Below are 21,523 nucleotides of genomic sequence, written 5' to 3' on the forward strand. Positions count from 1 at the left end.
GCAGTCCTGTGGGTTTAGTCATCCTCAGTTTTAATGTTTCCCTTCTCTTTTCTGTGGTTCATGTTTCTCTTCCTGGTCTGTGAGGGTCGACGGTCATTGGGTAGCTATTTAATCACTGGTCATACAGCCGCGTGTTTACACAAAGGATTTAGTGTTCATGATGTGTTGTTTTTGTCTTATGTGAGGACTAAAATGAAAAAAAAAAAACAAAAAACTGAACATCTCCCAAGGGGGACAATTAATCTGCTTTTGTTTTTCTTCCACTCGTCGTGGTAAACATAACGCCACAGGCTGTGGAACGTCGGTGCTACGGTCCGTCACTATTTTGCATCTCCCCTGTTAGCGGCGAGGCCACTACGTTAAGATGCACACGGGTGCAGCAAACAGGCTTGTTTGGGTCAGGAACAAAAAAACAACAAAAAAAATAGTAGAACCAAAGAGACCACCACAAAAACCTCACATTTCCTAAGTAAAGGTGCCATGTTTAGCCAACCAGACCTTCACTGCAGTGTTAGCGGTGTTGGCGTTTTACAAGCTAGCGCATGTTCATCAAATTACCTTCTATTTTAGCTTTCACAAGGCTTTGTAGGTTAAGCTTTTAATTTGGCCTGCCAAACATTTCCAAATTAGCTGAAAACAGATTTGAAATGCTGTTTTTAATTACCGAAAGTTTCGAACTACTGTAGTGGCGGTAGGTGGCAAGCTTTCTGTGACAAAGTTTCATTGCAAAACCTGTCGGAGAGGTGGTCTGGGAAGTAAATAACGATGGAGGACTGCCCCAGCCCTTCTCCAGGCTGGGCACTCCCAAACACCTCACCAGGGAGGTGTCCGGTAGGCATCTCGTTGTAAAGGAGCAGTCTCTGAGCCCCTCCCGAATAACTGAGCTCCTCACCCTATCTCTTAGGGTGCGTCCAGACACCCTACGGAGGAAACTCATTTCAGCCGCTTGTATTTGCAATCTCGTTCTTTTGGTAACGACCCAAAGCTCATGACCATAGGTGAGGGGGGAACAGAGATTGACCAGTAAATTAAGAGCTTTGCCTTCCGGTTCAGCTCTCTGTTCACCACGACGGTCCAGTACAGCGACCGCACTACTGCAGATGCTGCCCGATCCGCCTATCCCTCCAACCTTCCCTCACTCGTGAACAAGACCCCGAGATACTTGAACTCCTCCACCTGGGGCAGGACCTCATTCCCAACCCGGAGGGAGCAATCCACCGTTTTCGAACTGAGAACCATGGCCTCAGATTTGGAGGTGCTGAGTCTCATCCCAGAAGCTTCACACTCAGATGCAAACCGTCCCAGTAAACGCTGCAGGTCACAGCCCGATGAGGCCATCAGGACCACATGGTCTGCAAATAGCAGAGATGAGATCCTAAAGCCCCCAAACTGGACCCCCTCGTCGCCTTGGCTGCACCTAGAAATTCTGTCCATGAAAATTATGAACAGAATCAGTGACAAAGGGCAGCCTTGGCGGAGGCCAACGTTCACCGGAAACAGGCTTGACGTACTGCTGGCAATGCGAACCAGGCTACTGCTTCGGTCGTACAAGGACCGAATGGCACATATTGGGACAAGGGACACGGTGGAATGCCTGACTCAAGTCCACAAAACACATGTAGACCGGTTGGACAAACTCCCAAGTACCCTCCAGTGTGTTTTGTTTGTTTCTCAAACTATTACGGCTTTTTTTTTAAGTCTTTTTTCTTAAATATTTCAACTTTATGCTACTAAAATTACGTTATTTTGCCTCATAATATTACATTATTCTTGTAAAATGACAACTTTTCTCATTAGATTACAACTTGTTTCTTTTATTTTGACTTTATTCTTGTCAAATTACTGGTGATTTTTTCATTTTTGCTGCTGTTGGGCCGCGCTTTGGACAATTTTCCTATAACCCAAAGTGGCCCGTGAGCCACAAAGCTTGCCTCCCCCTGCTCTTTTATTTGTCTTTTTGTGTTTTCTCTGTTCTTATGTGGGTCTTACACTGAACAAGTTTGGGAAACCTCCAATATCACAACCAGCCCACCCCCTGGTGGTTGAGCTTTTCACTCAAGTTAAGGTCCTGTCTGTTGCGACTGTCCTCTTTCCTCATTGTGATGAGTCCTGTTGTCACCTCGCCCCTCGCAGACATTTATTTCTCACTTTTTATGGCCTACAATAACCTCCTAATGACCTCATCTTGCTGATTTATTGGCATTAAAAGTGAGCAATAACATGCATTGGCAATGAGCGGAACCGTGCTGTTGTTCAGCTCCAGCAGAACTTTTTCATGCTTTAGCTTTTTCATTAATTAATATTTCCTTCCCTCCTGTAAGCCCCGCCCCCCCATACAGAGTCGTCCGGGCAGTAAATTGGCTAACGAGGCGGCGGCGGCCACATTTCCATCAACATCCAGCGGTCGTTGGCGGCGGTGCCGTACATCAGGAAGCCGACGCTTTATTAGCATCCCCGGCGTATCCCCGCCGTAACGAATGAGGCTACTTAAAGAGGATTTACGATATCTTTAAAAGTTGATTGCTGAGAATTTGAGAATTATTCATAAGAGCGAGGCGTCGTTCGTCACGGCGCCAGCGCTGTTTTGCGGCGAACAAATGCTTTTGTAGTAGTTTGTCAAATGAACTCCTCTTCACGCACTCTTGCAATTAGCTATTTGTATGCATGCATGTGCACGCCGCCGCTGTAATTAAAGCTAATGTGTCTCATGTGACACGTTTTGATATATTTTTTTTTTGCTCACATGGATGCAAATGATAGCGATTTTGAAGTCGTCTGCATGTTTGGAAGGATGGTAGATGATGTGGCAGCCATGTAACCGTTCTCTTTTTTTAACATACAATACACTTAAGGAATGAAATGATGTGGCCTGCAGTCATGGCTGCGCTCTCTCAGCCGTGTGAGGAAGGGAGCATCCTCATCCTCGCCTCGTTACAAAGATTATTGTGCCGGGCCTCCTCGGGCGCTGTGAGCAGGCTTTGTGTGCGATGCCCCGATCATCTCGCAATTACACCCAGGTCCTGAGGCGCAGGGTGGGGACCGGTTATGTTCACACACACACACACACACGCACAGTCTCATGCATGGTCGCTGCCGTGGCTGCGAGGCACAGCTTATTATGGCCGCCACCCAGGCCAGAATGAGGCCTCTCAGGATAGATTTACACACAAATAAAAAGCAGTCTTATCTTGGCCCACATGTGAACGCCAGCTGATTACACGGCCTACATTTCAATGCTCACATTAAATGGACTCAATTTCCCATGCTCTATTTAAACCAGTTCCGACCCGCGAAGCACAATGAAACAACAAATTTGATATTTTTTGCACTCCAGGGCGAGGTGCGTGCGGGTGGGCTCTCAAATATCCACCAAGAAACTTTTGAAGTTTGGTCGTGTGAAGCTTATTTAAAGTTTTAACCTCAGGGCATTAGAAATGAGAAAGTATTTCAGATATTGTATCATGTTATAGAATCATAACAGCTTTAGTTTGAATCTATACAAAAGCGAAGTCACACACAAAGTTGTACAGTAATCCCGCGTTTATTGCGGTTAATTGGTTCTAGACCTGGCGGTGATAGGTGAGTTTCCGTGAAGTAGGGTTCCTTATTTATAAATGGTATATGTTCATAGTTGGAGCCTGTTTACAACCCTCTAAATACATTTTTAGCATTACTAGAACCCTCTAGACATGACATAACACCCCTACAGTCACCTTTACACTGGTATGACCCAATGTAGTAGACATAAGAGAAAATAAGACATTTAAGACATGAATGAGACATGCTCACGTGTGTTGCGGTAACTGAGGGGCAGACAGGAAGAGTTGAGTTTTAGCTTGCCGTGAGTTGTGAGATCATTCAAACCTGCAATAAAAGCCTGTTTTCGATGAAGTCTGGTGCTTGTGTGTCTCACCCAACATTACAGCAACATTACTGACACCTGGTGACCAACGTAAAATACAACATATCATTGTCTTTGAATGCCTTCTAGTTGTATTTTACTTTGTTTAGCCATTTTTTGTGCTTGAAAATGCTTAATTAAAAAAAATATGTAAAATGTCCATAAATGTGCATATTTTTGACAAATAATAGGCCCTACTCAAACACAAAACTGCATGATTTATTAATGAATATATTTTTGCAAACAGGCGATAAAATGAAACGGTGAAATTGAAAGGGATTACTCGATTACGATGTAGTATGTACAAAGTGAAAGGGTAGCTATAGAACTGAATAACTGTTGAATAAATCACTCCGAAAGAGATTGAACATCTGCTCTGAGTATCTCACCTCGAATCTGCGTGACTGCATTCCGCTCACTCCTCTGGCTGCTGTCAGTCAAAATCAACCTCCCACCCCGCCCCGCACCAGCTTTCCTAGGGAGTCACACGTCTTTTTGCTGTTTACCCAATCAGGGTCTTTACTTTCTTTCTGAGAGCTTCCATGCGTTGAAGCTGGAGCTTCAATGGAGATTTCGAGAAGCATTCTCAACATACTCACAAAATGAAGCACATTCTAGCGCACTTTTAATGCCATTTTAAGTCTACACATTTAAGTTTAACAATGCATATATGAGCAGTTATTTTATTCAATAAAAAGGGGACGTTCAGCGTCCCTAGTAATCAATGAGCAATCGCCGTCGGGTGTTCGAGATGATGTTTACGTCCTCATTTTGCTTCTGTCTCTCGTGAGTGTTTTGCATCCAAACCGCACTACCTCAGCAACACCAACGTAGGTCTAACAAGATACTAATTATCATTACCATCATCTTGTTTTCATTTTCAGCATTGTTGTCTGAAGACAAATCAGACTCAGGCAGGGGTCAGTGTGGTCAGGAGAAAAGTAGATTTTATGGATGTTAATGATACGTGGATGTTCAAAGCTGTTATCAATCCTGGCATCTGCTTTTGGTATCATACCTAAGTGGTGTCTTATCATTGTACATCATTAACACTTAGACCCTATCTGCTATGCTTGTTGGGGACACAGCCCTTGTCCCCTTTTAACAAGCTGTCCTAAATGAGCTGAGGTAATGTCCCTGGAAGGAGGTACAGTCTCACACACACACACACACACACACACACCCGTACTAGCAGGGTAGGAATTCCTTTCAAGTGTCGTCTCCTGTCACGGTGGCGGCTTAGCGCCGCGTCAGAAGGCCTTGACACCATGTCCTGCTTTCAGTCAAAGCCAGCTAATCTTCTGGCTGTATTAAATTGTACAAATATGAACTTTTCCCATCAAGGAGGGAAGCGTCTCGTTTTTTTAAGGAGACACTTGAGAGACATGAGGCGGCTGGCGACACTTAAAAAAATGGAGTTTGCTGTTGACGGACTCGGCGGAGCGTTCTTTGTTACTTTGGTATACATAAAAGTAGAATGTTATTTATTTGCACATCATACCCGCATCGTATTTCTTTGTTTAGTCATGTTCAGCTGCTCACAAATAATGACTAATGTTGAATATTTAAATATTGACAAAGATCTTTTAAATGTTTTTCTCTATACTTTACGTTTACATTTTTTTTCATACATATCTTTTTTCTTGTGTGCTGCTGCTGTCCCAAAACAACCCCAAACTGAATTCCCCCACAGTGAGAAGAATAAATGCAAATGCATTATTTTTAATCTTACTGCATAACCAAAAGGCAGCCATGTAGTACTCACTTTGAAAAAAATATCTTCTGTCATGTTCCACGTGGTAAGTTGGACTTTTGGGTTTGGTTTTCGTATGTTCCACCTTCATTTGTAGTGTGTAGTGCTTTTGTTTTGTATTTTTACTTCCTGTTTGGCACCGTAGAGGGCACCTTTACTTTTGTCTGAGGCCGCTGTGAGCACACCTGGGGCTGATGTATAATCAGTATACTATTTAGCTGGGGTTTTGACTAGTGTACTACTACTGTATGTCTACTGTCATTACATGTCCTTGCTTTGCTACATTGGACGTTTGTTCCAACATGGACTCACGTATTCCCCTTGGACTCTTGCACGCTACTGTATGTGTTCCATGGACCCCATTCACTTCTTCATACTGTAAGCAGTACAGTCGTTCCTCACCACTATGGCTTTACTTTTTCAGTAATATGTGAATTATTAAATCATGCTGTTTTTTGCTTGAATACGACCTATTACTAGTCAAAAAAATGCATGTTTAAGCAAATTTGCCTTTGCCTCTGTGAAGCATTTTCAAGCATAAAAATGGCTAAATTAAGTAAAATACAAAAATAAAAGGCATTCATAAAACACGTTGAAAGACACGTTGTGATATGTAGTATTCAACACTGGTCACGAGGTGTCAGTAATGTTACATTGATGAGACAATAGCCACCACAGGAAGTATTCTCCAGAAACCAGGAGTAAGAAAGGAACAAGTCTCTCAGTGGTAACGTGTATGTCTATATTATGTCTTATTTATGTCTTATATATCTTATATTCTATTGATATTCTTTATTTTATTTTATTTCTCCTATATTGGGTAGTAGGAGTGTAAATGTGACTACACGGGAGTTACTTCACGTCTAGAGGGCGCTAATAATGTTAAAAACTGTTTTCTTTAGAAGGTCGTAAACAGTTTTTCTAGCCTCAAACTTTGAAAATATTCCTTTTATACATAAAGAATCCTACTTTGTGGGAAGTCACTTATCACGGTCAGGTCTGGAACCAATTAACCACGATAACCGAGGGATGACTGCATTTCTTTGTGTTGTATTTACTCTCTTTTTGCTCACGTTCGTGTTTCCACCTTCCATGGTGAGTTATAAGTCAGACCGAGCTGTGCCTCCTAGACTTTCTTCAATATCCTGTTACTTTGTTTTTTTTGTTTTTGTGAGCTGATCTTTTGTTTTATTGATGGTACAAGCCACCATGTCTTCCTGAGGTAAAGCCACACGCAAGCTTAGGAAAACGTGACAAAATTTATACTGAAAAAGATTAAAAACATGATTCATGCAGATAAATAGTTTCAATCATTTACATTTAAATTGCAATTGATTTTTCTAAATCAATCAATACTTTCCTCTCCACTTTGAAAAGTAGTACGGAGGGGTAGAGATTTTTATGTCGTTTTTTTGTGTGCGCAAAAATGGTGTCTCTTTCTTCAGTTTTGATAATATTTTTTGTCATTAACAACAGTTGGAGCTGAGCTTATTACTGGAACCTGAAATGTCATTATTGTAAACAACTGGAGGATACCCTGTGGGATACGTCGGGGTTGTCTAAAACCAATTGTGGTTGTGTTTTGCATCCTCTTGAAACCTTGGTGATACTTGGTGATATGGATAATGAACAATTTTCTGTACATGAAAATGTGAAATATCAATCATTTTCTTTCTACGTTGGCGCTTGTGGGATAATGATGATGACGTGATCTGCCAGGGATGATCTTGATGTCGTTATGTGCATCAACTTAATTAAGACTTTACAACACAAATGTGTTTTTTTTTTCCTTTCGTGTTTGTTATCGTCTCACGTGAATCGCAGCCCCTCCCCTTCACCCTCCGCCCCATGGCGTGAGCGGCCTAATCAGAGCCAAAGACAGAAAGTCTCCCTCTCGCAGTGTCCACCCCCCGCCGCCGGACTCGGCCGCGTCCGAGCGCGGAGGCCGTCAGGCGTCTCGTTAGCGCTGCACCCTCCTGGACTGACCGAGCACCAGCTAGCCCTGCGCTCTTTGTGCTAATTAGTCCAGAATGTGAGCTGTCAACATGCAAACATCGTGCCAGCAGGGACCCCCACCACCCCCCCACGCCCCGCTGCAATCGGCATCCAGCACCTTGCCTCAGCACGGCGATGCGTTCGCGTCCTATTCTTCCCTCGGCGACTCGTGTCACATCCAGGTCCCTCCCAACAAAATCTTAATAATTAACTGGCAAATTTTAACATGATTGCTTGTGACACACCTACTCTGGTAATTATTGCTGTGAGGCCATGTGCTAATGAAATTAATGCATTCATTGCCCCAACAAATTAGCATAACTCATTTGAATGGCCCACATTCCGCGGCTCAGAAGAGCCAAAGATAAATAACGCGTAGTTGTGCCTGGATGAAGGTCTTAATGGCGCAGACGTCTTAATGTTAAGCAGGCAGGATGGCGTTAGAGTGATAGCAGTGATGATGATGATCATCATTACGCTCATTGCTGGCCTACATGTACACTACATCTCTGTATTAAATGGCAGTGCCAGCGCACGCATTAAAATGTTATTATACTGATAGATGAACTTAATCTTGCAACGTCCATGTCGATAAAGAAGAAGCTTCCCAACAATCATGCTTTCCCGGCTACCTGCTATGGATGGATTGGCCCGTGGTGGCAGTGGGGTTACGGTATGGACAAAGAACACGGTTGCATTTTATTGATGGTACTTTCAATACATAGACATACCGTGACGAGGTCCGAGACCCATTAATGTCGCTTCATATTGCAGCATGACAATGCACAGCCCCAAGTTGCAAGCATCTGTACACAATTGCTGGAAGCTGAAAACATCCCACTTCTTACGTTGCCAGCACCCTACACACCGGACATGCATGTCACCCATTGCTTGGGATGCCCTGGATCGGCATACAGTAATCCATCACCACTTCATGTTTCAAATTTTACGGTTTCACTCCATCACGGGTTTTCAAAAATATATTAATTAATCATGCGGTTTTGTGGTTGAATACGGCCTATTATTAGTCAAAAAGTATGCATGTATCAACAAATTGTCAGCATTTTTTGCTAAATGAAGCATTTTCAAGCATAAAAAAGGCTAATTGAACTAAAATACAAATATAAGGCATTCAGAAGATGCATTCAAAAACGGTATGTAGTTCTACAATGGTCACTAGGTGTCAGTAATGTTACTGTAATGTTCGGTGAGACACACAAGCACCAAACCAACAGGCTTTTATTGCAGATTTTAATGATCTCACAACAGGCGCAACAATCTCCGTAGCCCATGCCAAGTTAAAACTCAGCTCTGAACCCCTGATGTCACTTCCTGTTTGCCCCCACTCTGCTCCCCAAGCACTGCAACACATTTACAGCAACACACACAAGCACAAGTCTTATTTATTATTATAATATATTTATATATTAGTCTACTATATTGGGTAATATGAGTGTAAATATTACTATAGGAGTGTTATTTCATGTCTAGAGGGCTCTAATAATGTTAAAAAACGTATTTATAAGGTTGTAAAGAGGTTTTCTCCGCTCTAACTATATTCCATTTATAAATAAGTAATCCTACTTGGCGAAAATTCACTTATCACAGTCGGGTCTGGAACCAATTAAGCTCCAACCTACCCAAATTTCCCTACGATGTGTAACCTTCTGCACGCTACACTCCTCCACGTTCTTCAACTTCCTCCTTGCTGTCATGTATGTTTTTTCCGTTGCAATTCACATGCCGAGCGCTTATCAAATGCACTTCTGCCACCGTATGGACGTTTTTATGGCTTAAAAGTGACATTTATTAGTGTGCAGTTGCATCATCACCTCTTTTTGCCTCTCACGCATAAAAGTAAAATTCTAAAATTTGGCATTAAAAGAGTTAAACTGCACTTTTTGGAGTGGCCTTTTATTGTGGCCAGCAAGAGTGTTCAAGAAAACATGGCAGACTGAAATACGACAGTTATTGCGTGGTTTATCAATGACTGTCCATCCAGTCATCGAAAAGCTTAGCAGCAGGCGTCGACACGTCTTGTAGTTTGATCCTTTAGGTGTCCTTAATTCAGTGGTTCTCAGTTATTTTCTGTCATGCCCCCACTGACAGACAGAAATGGTTTCGCACTCCCCCCACCCTGATTTGAAACACTATTGAGAAACTGCTAATATCTATTTATCTGTACAGACTGAACTCAAACCTGATACCAGCGAAATGCATCAAAATGGAGAGCAGTGAAGCATACAAGCGTATTCAAGAGTCAAATTGCATGCTGAGTATGACAAATTCATACTGTACATGTTGGCGGGTCTGCACTGATATTGAAAGTCCTGCTTGCCTCTCACACCCCAAGGGGGCCCGTCCCACTGTTTGAGAAGCTTTGTCTTAACTAAACGTACACAATCACTTCTGGTAGCACTACGGCCTTGGTGGAGGACTCTGCGCTCAACTGAGTGATCTAGTTATATCAGATCATTATTCTTTATTTATTTATTTTGTGGCTTGCATGAGTGAGTTGGCTTTATGCCACGCAGCCTGGACATCTCCAATGGCCGGGGTGTTGGGGCCCTGGCTGGGAATCAAACCCACGGCGTCTGCACCAGAATGCAGCAGCGCGTACCATTACACCTTTAGAAGATCTTTATAGCATTGCTAGAATATCACTTAAATATGTCTGCAAAGTAGCATATGTGTCAATAATAAGGGTAAATGATTCATGGAAGGCTTTTTGAAGGTGCTGAAAGAAAGTTAAAGGAAAAAAAAACAAAACAATCATCAGCCAGCTGCTCTTTGACCACAAGCGGTGTCAGATTCCAAGATGAATCAACAACAATCACCGGACACCTCCCACCATACCAAATGTTTCATTTAGCTTCCATTAGCGTGGATCATGTTTAAAATCACCTGGCGCAGACACTGTGACATTTGGTGTCAGCTCCATGCATACACACAGCGAGCACTTCCCCTGAATAAAACACCGGGCCTCCGCCAGCTCGTGGCGCTCTGACCCGCCGCACCGGCATGAATACATCCAACACATCAGCGGGGAGGCTCGGCAAAGCGCCCTGTCCGCCGCGCGGGCCCATCTGTGGCGCCACATCAGCCTGCCAAATAAACGCACAAACACAACGTGCCGACGGGGACATTAGCATGAGGGACGCACAGCGGCGGCGGCAAAGCGCGATTAACTCGGGTGCATGAAGCGAATGGCGAGTTTGTCATTACCCCGCTTGTCCGCCTCACCAAACGCGGGGCGGTTTCTTCAGCGTTGTGCTGCCGTAATATAAGGAATAAAAGGCTCAACCGCCGAGCAAAACAAAGACCTGATGATGCTCATTAGCATCAGGCATAGGCTCTGGTGATATCTGCTTCATGACACATGCACGCCGTTTAATGACTTGAATGCTGTTTGTTTAAATGCCAACTGACACTTTTAGTTTTACTACAAAACAAAAACATACCTTGGCTTTGCACACTACGCAGTGTAGCCTGTCTTCACTGCCCCCACCCTGCAAGGAAACACATTTGAAGTTTGTAAAATACCCTCTACAAGCTCAAATGTTCTCTCTAAACACATGTTAAAGATGTTTTAGTGATGCATCATCATCTATTCATTTGAATGACTTGAAAGGGATAGTTTGTATTTTTTGACATGAGGTTGTATGACATCCCCATCAGCATTGTAGTCCAATAACAGCGACTTACCCTCCACTTGGTCTCCTAAGTCCAGTTCTGGTCAGATTTCTGTGATGAAGAATGTAGTTCCGTTTAGTTGCTGGGAACAATTAAGGAAAGTGTTTGGCTTCTCAAAACAATATGCGTTCAAAAGCGTAATACATTTGCCTTCTCAAAAATGCGCACGTACGCACGTATCCCTGCGCACTGTCGCCTGTGCGTTCCTGTGAATGTGACGAAGACACTCGCATCTTCTTTCGCTACGGAACACATACGTAAACAAGATGGCCACGGTGCTCCGTCATGGAAGTAGATGCAAGCGTCTTCGTCACATACACATGAACGCACAGGCGACAGTGCGCAGGAATACGGCGGGAGACAGATATGACGCCAAGCGTTTGATGAAGTCTGATTTTTTTTTTTTTTTTGAGAAGGCATTTTTGTGATGCAAATGTGTCACTCTTTTGAACCCATATTGTTTTGAGAAGCGAAACCCTTTACTTAACTGTCCCAAGCAACTAAGCAAAACTAAGTTCTTCATCACATGACCAGAACTGGACTTAGGAGACCAAGTGGGGGGTAAGTCTCTGTTATTGGACTACAATGCTGATGGGGATGTCATACAACCTCATGTCAAAAAATATAAACTATCCCTTTAACATTCATACTGTATCTACTAGGTGATGTAGCATAGTTGCTAAGTCCAACTAGCATAGGCATGGCATAGGCCAGTATTCCAAAGTAAAATGTTCACATTAAATCACATTTTTGTATATAACATCAATTTTCTTTCTTAATTGAATTCAAGGTCGCACGGTGACCTAGTGGTTAGCATGTTGGCCACACAGTCAGGAGATCGTGAGGATCTTTGAATCTACGTTGAGCATCTCTGTGTGGCGTTTGCATGTTCTCCCTTTGCGTTATATTTTCAGTTTCCTCCCACAGTCCCAAAAACATGCAGGTGAGGTTAATTGGCGACTCTAAATTGTCCATAGGTATGAATGTGAGTGTGAATGCTTGTTTGTCTATATGTCAGCTGGGATAGGCTCCAGCATACCCGTGATCCTAGTGAGGATAAGCGGCATAGAAAATGGATGTAATTTAATTCAAAATATATATTTAAATTTTTTTTTTTTTTGTCAATTGATACAAATTTAAAACCTAAAAAAAATATGTTGACAGTTTGCAAAATAAAATGTTGAGTTTAAGTCATGTATTTGTGTATAACTTTAATTTGTTTTATTTTAATTTTGTATATATATATTTTTTCAATTGTGTCACATTGATACAGTTTTAAGACATGAGCAATTAATATGCCAAAATTAGATGTTATTTTTAAATGTAATTTAAAATATATACAGTAGTACCTCACATAACGTAAACCTCCTTTTACGTAAATTCCACTGAACGTAAAGAATTTATGTAAAGTTTTTGCATCGTATTACGGAAGAAAATCCATATAACGTAAAGCGTCAAGTCGGTGCAAGTTCAGAAATTCGATTTGAATAGCTCGCACGACAGAGAGAGGGAAAAATTTTCCATGACTAACAGAGTACACTTGGTGACGCCTTCTGACGCTTCACGCTCTCATTGGCTGATTATCGGGGCACCACCTACACTCTCATTGGCTGACTTATACAGTGCGTACGTGACTTTGTGTGAGAGACAGGCTTCTCCCTTCAACCTCCCTTCCTCATCTTATTCGCCCTTAAACTAGTTTGCACGCTTTGAAATCTCTTCTTCATGTTTTTACTTTTCTTTGTGTTAACGTAACGTAAAATTACCGTAATCATGGGCGTTTCGACTCAGGCTAATTCTCCTCCTCCTCCTGCTCCTGCTACTCCTGCCTCCACTTGTGCTCCTGATTAAGACATCTCGTGTTGTTTTTGTTGTTTTTGTTGTTTTGTTTTTCAGTTTTATTCATTTACAGTAATCTTATGTATTACCTTATTTTATATTGGAATGTTACTCTACTATGTTTATGCTAACGTTTTCTTATATTTTCCCACAATATTTGGTGGACTTTGAATATTTTGAAGTGCCAAAGGGGTGAGTTTGGGAAGATTTTCGAACGGATTAGGCTATTTACATGTATTTTACACTTCATATAACATAAAATCCCTATAACATAAACCCTATAACAGTCTTAGTGTAAGGAACCAATAGGAGGAGGGCGTTGGCACACCAATTAAGCCCACTCTTACTGTATTTAAGGCCTAGGCTACCAGCACTTGTTAGTTCGCTGACGAAGCTCTTCGGATGAGGAGCGAAACGTCCGACACCTTCTTCACAGAAGTACAGATGACGTCTCAAGTAGCCTTTCCCTATAACATAAAGGTTCTCGGAATGGATTATTTACGTTGTAGGGGCGTCTACTGTATTTAAGAAATATTTTTTATGTCATATTGATGAATTTTAGAACATTAACAATACATTTGCCAAATAAAATGTTAACTTTAAGTCATATTTTTGTGTATAGTTTCAATTATAAAAAAAGCAGTATTTTTTATGTCAAATGCAATAAAAATTTACCAAAATAAACTTTAGGTCACACATTAATTTTATTATTTTTTTATTTATTTTGCGTTCCTCCCAATCACGCCTCTCCAGGTGTCACTGTCGCTGCCAACGTGAGTTGAAGTCCCCCAGCAGAACAAGGGAATCGCCTGAGGGAGCACTCTCCAATACTTCCTCTAGAGACTCCAAAAAGGGAGGGTATTCTGAACCGCTGTTTGGTGCATAAGCGCAAACAACAGTCAGGACCCGTCCCCCCACTCGAAGGCGGAGGGAAACTACCCTCTCGTTCACCAGGTTAAACTCCAACATGCAGGCCACAAGCCGGGGTGCAACAAGAATTGCCACCCCTGCCCGTCGCCTCTCACTGCTGGCAACGCCAGAGTGGAGCAAAGTCCATCCCCCATATATTTTGTGTATAACTTCATTTAAAAAAATGTAATTTAAAATATATATTTAAAAATATTTTTATGACACATCGATGCATGTGCATGTAATTTTTTATGGATGCTGTGGGGGACTAAATGTGAGCAAAAAACATGAAAAGCATAATAAATATGTTAAAACATACAAATCAACTTTCTTCTGTCACTTCTTTTTGTGTGTTTTTTTTTCTTTCACAAGCAGGACGGAGACGCCTGTGGGTGCCTTTAGATGAGGGAGGGTTTCGCAGCAGCACCCGCTGTTTGTTGAGAAGAGTGATATGTGCTGCCTTGTTAGAGTTTCCAAAACTCTAACAAGTTGCTAGAGTTGCTGTTCATTACTTTTTTGAAACAGAGGATGTAGAGGGGTCTGGATAGTCATGACAAAGTTGCTAACTTGGCAACACTGGTCCGTCCTTCTACCTCTTCTTATTCTCCGGCAAACCAGGTGTGTGTGAGGTGTGTTGAGAAGCGGAGCTACGATGCCATCTACTGTACGGAGTTGGAAGGACAGGCTACATTGACAGACAGTCCCATTATAATGTTTATGTGAGTCAGGGTGAACAGGTAGTGGCTTGTGATGCCTTGAGAATGTTCATCTGGTAGATTGCTAGTCTGGATTTGTTCATGTTTTCTAGATACTATTCATCTATATGTCTGACTCTAAAAGAAACAAACACGGCCATCAACTTCCCTTATCGTCAATCACAGAAGTTTCTTTGACACCTTTTCTGTTTCTAACCTGCCAACCACCGACCAAAGAGGCAAACGACAACCAGAGAGACTCAAACGCGCGGCTCCCATGCGTGGCGTCTAGCTGGATGCTAATGGCGTATAATTAAAGAAGGCCACTATTAGGCAATGTGATTTTATAAAGAGGGCCATTGCCCCTGGCCCTGTGGCCTGATTGCGTGTCGGCTAATGAATGTGAAGCAAGTCCATTTGCTGGGATGAGAATTAGCAAGCCATCAGGGAGCATCAACATGCATTCATAGATGTAGATACAGATTTTTTTGTTGTGTTTTTGTTGTTTTGTTCACTTTCTGTGAAAGATGTCTGCAACTGGTTAGTCTGTCCAGGATACGAAGTAAGAAATGAGTATACAGTAGACATGTTAGCTAAAGCAAGCTTTCACAAAGCTTCTATTCCTGTTTGCACATCATTATGACTCTGCTGCTGCTGCTGCCATAGCTAATTAGCTAATCAGCTAATCAACACCCGGTTATGCTTTATTCTTATCTGTGCCTTTTGCAGAGAGCGACATGGTGCGGCAGTTTAAACACCGTGATATATGCTGCTCTTATTTCATTTCCCTTTTATCAACAGCCCAGGCAACGTTTGAAGTCACATTTTAACATTCCATATTTTCATAGAAGTTAACCTCCTATTGTACAGATACAGTAATCCCGCTTTTTATGATAAGTGAATTTCCACAAAGTAGGATTCGTTATTTAGAAATGGAATATTTTTGTAGGTAAAGCATAAAAAACCTTTTTATGACCCTCTAAGTATGTTTTTTTAATGTTATTACAGCCCTCTAAAAATGAAATAACACCCCCACAGTCACCTTTACACTCCTTTTAATCAATATATGTTGGACAGGAAGTGACTGCGTGGGTTCAGAGTTTTAGTTTTCGAGCAATAGTAGTACGTGTTAATGATTATTGTGCAATAAAAGCCTGTTGTTGTCTGACGCTTGTGTGTCTCACCGAACATTACAGTAACATTACTGACACCTAGTGACCAGTGTAGAATGCTACATATCATCACATCTTTGAATGCGTCTTCTGAATGCCTTACATTGGTCCATCCATTATTTTCTATGCCGCTTATCCTCATTAGGGTCGCGGGGGAATGCTGGAGCCTATAGACAAACACACTCAAATTTACAGTCGCCCATTAAACTAACATGCATGTTCATGGAAACTGAGAGAACATGCAAACTCCACACAGAGATGCCCAAGTGGAGATTTGAACCCACGTCTTCCCGATCTCCTGACAGTGTGGCCAACATGCTAACCACTCGATTGCGTTAGTATTTGTATTGAAGTTAATTCAGCCAATTTTATGCTAGAAAATGCTTAATTTAGGCAAAAAATGCATAAAATGTACTTACATATGCATATTTTTGACCAATGATAGGCCGTATTCAAACACAAAAAAGCATTATTCATTTATTAATATATTTTTTTTTTAAACATGATCGAGTGAAGCCACAAAATTCACAGTGCGACCATACTGTGGGCAAGTCGTGTATATAGAATAAAGCTCTTAATGTGGCGGGTCAGCAGAGGAATCAACACGGCGTCCTTGCCGTGTCACCTCCAGGCCCACATGGAGATCCGGAGTGCCAGAGGTGACGCATCAGGCCCGACTGGGCTGGTGCGCCCCGACACATGCGCTCCTCCCGCGCCCTTGCACTTTCCGCCGGGGGGGGGCATGGACCCCTCTAGGAATGTGCTCCCACGTAATGAGGGTCAGGGGTCAAAGTGCTGCAGCGCCTGGAGGCCGGGATCTCCTCGGTGCACTGACTGTGTCCCTATATTTAAATCCTGCCTGAGGACATGTTTTTCAAAGGGCAGCTTCTAACTAGTTCCTGGTTACTAATTAGTTTTTGCTCATGCTATTTGTCTTTGGGAACCTGCACAAATGAGTGGGTCTAAAAAAAGAAAGCGTATGGCTCGCCTCAGTGCACATGATAATTATTCACATAGTCCTCTGCTGCCAGCACGCCGACTTGTGTGTATGTGTGTGTGTGTGTGTGTTTGTGTGTTTGTGTTGTCTTTGGATTGTCCACCGTCGAGACGCAACATTGCCTTGTCTTTGTCAAACTGAGAATTTGTCTTTTTCTGCCTGCCAAGTACCGTCCTCCTACAGTTTGTGTCGTCACGAAAGGCCGTTAAGTGGCACTTTCCACACGTGCAGAGGCAAAGTGACAGGTCAATTGGTGATTTGTGCGCCGTTGAAAAGGCCAAAGAGGCTCGCTAGCTAAAAGCTCTTTGCTGTAAAGTAGTCTGGCTGTGTCCGTGCTCACACTTTAGCATGTGTGTGTGTGTGTGCGTGTGTGTGTGTGTGATTGTATAGTGGCAAGATGTGCTCTTAATGGAAGTAACGCTCCTCTCTGACAGCTGGGAGGAGCAGAGGAACGTTGTCGAGCATCAGAACATTTTGCCTTCAGTTGACCCACAATGAATGCAAACAATAATAATCGTTGATATTGTAAACATCAAGGGTTTCGGTGTCTGAAGCACAGATGGAATCCATCGCCGCTTTGTGCTTCAAATTTCGTGGCTTCAGTCACGGTTTTTCAAAAATATATGAATTAATAAATTATGCTGTTTCGGCTGTTTTGTGGTTAAATACAGCCTGTTATTAGCGAAAAATGTGCATATTTAAATTTTTTTTTACGTATTTGTGCCTAAATCACCCACGGAGCATCCCTCACCACTTTGCACTTCATATTTTGCGGGTTCACGCTATCACAGTTTTTCAAAAAATAATAATTCATGGATAATGTTGTTTCGTGTTTGAAAACAGCCCCTTACTGTATTACTAAAAATAGACATATTTAAGCAAATTACTTATTTTCAAGCATAAAATGGGTCAATTAATTGAAATACAAATAGCTAAGGCACCCAGAAGATGCATTGCACAAGCACCAGACTTGATGGCCGGAACAACAGGCTTTTATTGCAGGTTTGAATTACGTCACAATTGGCTCAATAATCCCTAACACGGGCTACTGTTGCGGCCGTAACCCACACCGAGCTAAAACTCTAATTCTGAAACCCCAATGCCACTTCCTGTCTGCCCTCCACTCAGCTCCCCCAGCACCTGAACACATATACAACAACACACAGCATGAGTCTTGTTTATGACTTATTTTCTTTTATTATGTCTACTATATTGGGTAATATGAGTATAAAGGTGACTATAGGGGTGTTATTTAATGCCAACAGGGCTGTAATAATGTTAAAAACAGTATTTAGAAGGTCATCAGCATATTTTCTATGCTCTAACTATGAAAATATTCCATTTATAAATAAGGATTCCTACTTTGCGGAATTCACTTATCACAGCTGGGCAGTTAATTGCGATGAATGAGCATTTATCATAAGGTAAATGCATATTTTATCAGAACATACATACATTTTTTGTGACGGCCCACCACAAATAGATTTGGCACGACCTCATAAACACATTATAATGGGACTGCCTGTGAATGTAGCTTGACCTTCCAACTCCGTACGCTAGATGGTAAATCTAAAAGATAGTAAATCTACTTCTTACCATGACAGCCAGAGAATAAGAAGACGTAGCAGGAAATATCAGTGTTTGCTACTTTGGCACTTTACATTATTTAATGCATATTCAGACCTCCATCCTGTTTTTAAAAAAAGCAGCCAGCGTCTCGTGACTTTTCCCGGTCTTTCAAGAAAGCACGTATCGCTCTTCTGTATGAGGAGTGCACGCCTCCTCATTGGTTAGCAAAGTTAACATAGATTCTTGTTTTACCATTAGCCTCTTAAAATTCCATGATTTGTAATGAAAATACAACGGAACCGGCGTCAGTCAACTACAGGCGGTTGTCGACATAACCGAAACCAAAGCTGGGCATTGCGTGCACATTTACTGGTGATTTTGTCCAGAGACATAAGGAGAAAGTGATCATGAAGTATACTGGAAAGGCTTGGGGTTCCCTCACGTGTTGCCTCTCACCCGCTGGATCCATGTGGAAATGCAAACATGGTGGGCAAGTAAGTTCTTGCAGTCGCAGAAAGTCCTCAGCGGGTCGCCGGCCTGCACTTGGACATCCCTGCATATGAAACACTCGGAGAGCTCTGAAACGCAAGAGCACAAGTCATTGTCATATATTAACATGATTGACAGGGATGAGTTTCCCGTGTCGCAGAAAGAACCGTATCATTTTGACTGAGACGGTGTGCTGGTTTTACTCAGCCCGCTAACACGTACGTAAACAAACGGTGGTGCACAGACGTACAGACGATGGAAAAGCACTGCTCGCAGGACATTGAGCTGCTGATGGTGAAATGCAGACCTTTTTATTTGCCTCGTGAGTTTAGCGCTGTGTATTTAACTGCTGTTTACATCCCACCACGAGCTAACACTGCTAATGCACTAGGCCTCCTGCATGACATCATTGATAAACACGAGACCAAACACCCGGACGCTGTATTTATTATATCTGGCGATTTCAACCACTGTAACCTCAGGACTGTCCTCCCCAAATATTACCAGCATGTGAGCTTTCCCACAAGGGAAAATAACATCCTGGACCAAGTCTACAGCAACATGAAAGGTGCTTTGAAGGCTGTTCCAAGACCCCACTTTGGAAAGGCTGACCACATCTCTATATTCCTTTATCCAACATACAGACAACTTCTTAAAAAAGCTCCCCCTGTACGTACAGCAGTTAAAGTATGGAATGAAGAAACTGATCAAGTACTTCAGGACTGCTTTGGCTGCACAAACTGGGATGTGTTTAAAACTGCAGCGGGGAGGGAAGATTGTACTGTTGATTTGGATGAATATGCTTCCGCTGTTACTGGCTACATTAGCACATGCATAGAGACTGTTACCACCACCAAGTATTACAGAAAATACCCTAACCAAAAACAGTGGATGAACTGTGATGTAAGGGCTAAGCTACGTGCTCGTTCGACTGCATTTGTCATGGGCACCGCTGATGACTACAAAAAGGCCAGATATGACCTGAGGAGGTCCATACGAGAGGCCAAAAGACAGTACAGACAGAAGCTGGAGGGCTACTATTCCACCTCAGACCCTCGGCGCGTGTGGGCGGGGCTCCAGCACATCACAGACTATCGACAGCAGAGTAGCGTAGCCACGTCCAGCCAAACCACACTTCCTGATGAGTTGAATGAGTTCTATGCCCGCTTTGACACCCAAACTCCTGATGAGCAGAGAGGGTGGCTGAACCTGGGGAGCACACAGGACTCACCTCTCATGGTGACATCAGCTGATGTGCGCAGGGTTCTGAACAAAACAAACCCACGAAAAGCAGCAGGGCCAGACAACATCTCAGGACGTGCACTTCGGGTTTGCTCATCAGAGCTAGCTGATGTGCTTGCTGACATATTTAACCTGTCGCTTGCACAAGCATCTGTACCGACCTGCTTTAAGTCCACCACCATAGTGCCCGTACCCAAGAAGAGCAACGTGACCTGCTTGAATGACTATCGCCCTATAGCACTCACTCCTATTGTTATGAAGTGCTTTGAAAGGATAGTCATGACCCACATCAAAAAGAGCATCCCGGCGGCAACCGTGGACCCTCTACAGTTTGCATATCGCCAGAACCGGTCCACGGATGATGCAGTCAACACTGCCATCCACACAGCCCTTTCTCACCTACAGGGCCAGGACACATACGTCAGAATGCTATTTATAGACTATAGCTCTGCTTTTAATACAGTCTGCCCCCACAAACTCACAAATAAGCTCCTCACACTTGGCCTGTCTCCCTCCCTCTGTAACTGGGTGTTTAACTTTCTCACAGGCAGGCCCCAGTCAGTCAGAGTCCACAACCGCACATCCAGCTCAAGAATTGTGAGCACTGGGACCCCACAGGGGTGTGTGTTGAGTCCACTCCTCTACACGCTCTTCACCTACGATTGCGTGGCCTCCCAGAACAACACCAGCATCATTAAATTTGCAGATGACACTACAGTCATCGGACTGATCACTGGTGGTGTTGAAACATCATACAGAAGAGAGGTGGCGGACCTCATAGCTTGGTGTCGTGATAACAATCTCCTTCTCAATACAGATAAGACTAAAGAGATGATCATCGACCCAAGAACAAGGGAAAAGGAGCCGCATAGACCCCTGTTTATTGATGAGACTGAGGTGGAGAGGGTGAAAACCTTCAAGTTCCTTGGCACACACATCAGCGAGGACCTCACCTGGTCTCACAACACCCAACAAATTCTGAAGAAGTCCCAAAGGAGACTGTACTTCCTGAGAAGACTGAGGAAATTTGGCATGTCCACCACAATCCTGAGTTGCTTCTACAGATGCACTATCGAAAGTGTCCTTACCGCCTCCATCACTGTTTGGTACGGTAACTGTACAACACGTGATAGGAAGGCACTCCAGCGGGTGATCAAGACCTCACAGAACATTGTTGGGGCAGCCCTCCCCTCACTGCAAGATATTTATAAATCTAGAGTCCTACGCAGAACACACAACCTCATCAAGGACAGCACACATCCACAACAC

The 21,523-nt window shown here is 42.9% G+C and overlaps 1 protein-coding gene across 1 annotated transcript in view; it reads right to left on the reverse strand.

Moving 5' to 3' along the window:
• Positions 1–21,523, reverse strand: part of LOC129189080 (uncharacterized) — a 66,340-nt gene that overhangs the window by 41,880 nt on the left and 2,937 nt on the right. The window contains exons 2-3 of the mRNA XM_054790393.1: positions 18,980–19,101; positions 11,111–11,158 (exon numbers count right to left, since the gene is read on the reverse strand). Coding sequence (XP_054646368.1) covers positions 11,111–11,158; positions 18,980–19,101 — 170 coding nt within the window. The remainder of the gene's footprint in view (positions 1–11,110; positions 11,159–18,979; positions 19,102–21,523) is intronic.

This window comes from Dunckerocampus dactyliophorus, chromosome 10, assembly GCF_027744805.1.
Source record: "Dunckerocampus dactyliophorus isolate RoL2022-P2 chromosome 10, RoL_Ddac_1.1, whole genome shotgun sequence".
NCBI lineage: Eukaryota > Metazoa > Chordata > Actinopteri > Syngnathiformes > Syngnathidae > Dunckerocampus > Dunckerocampus dactyliophorus.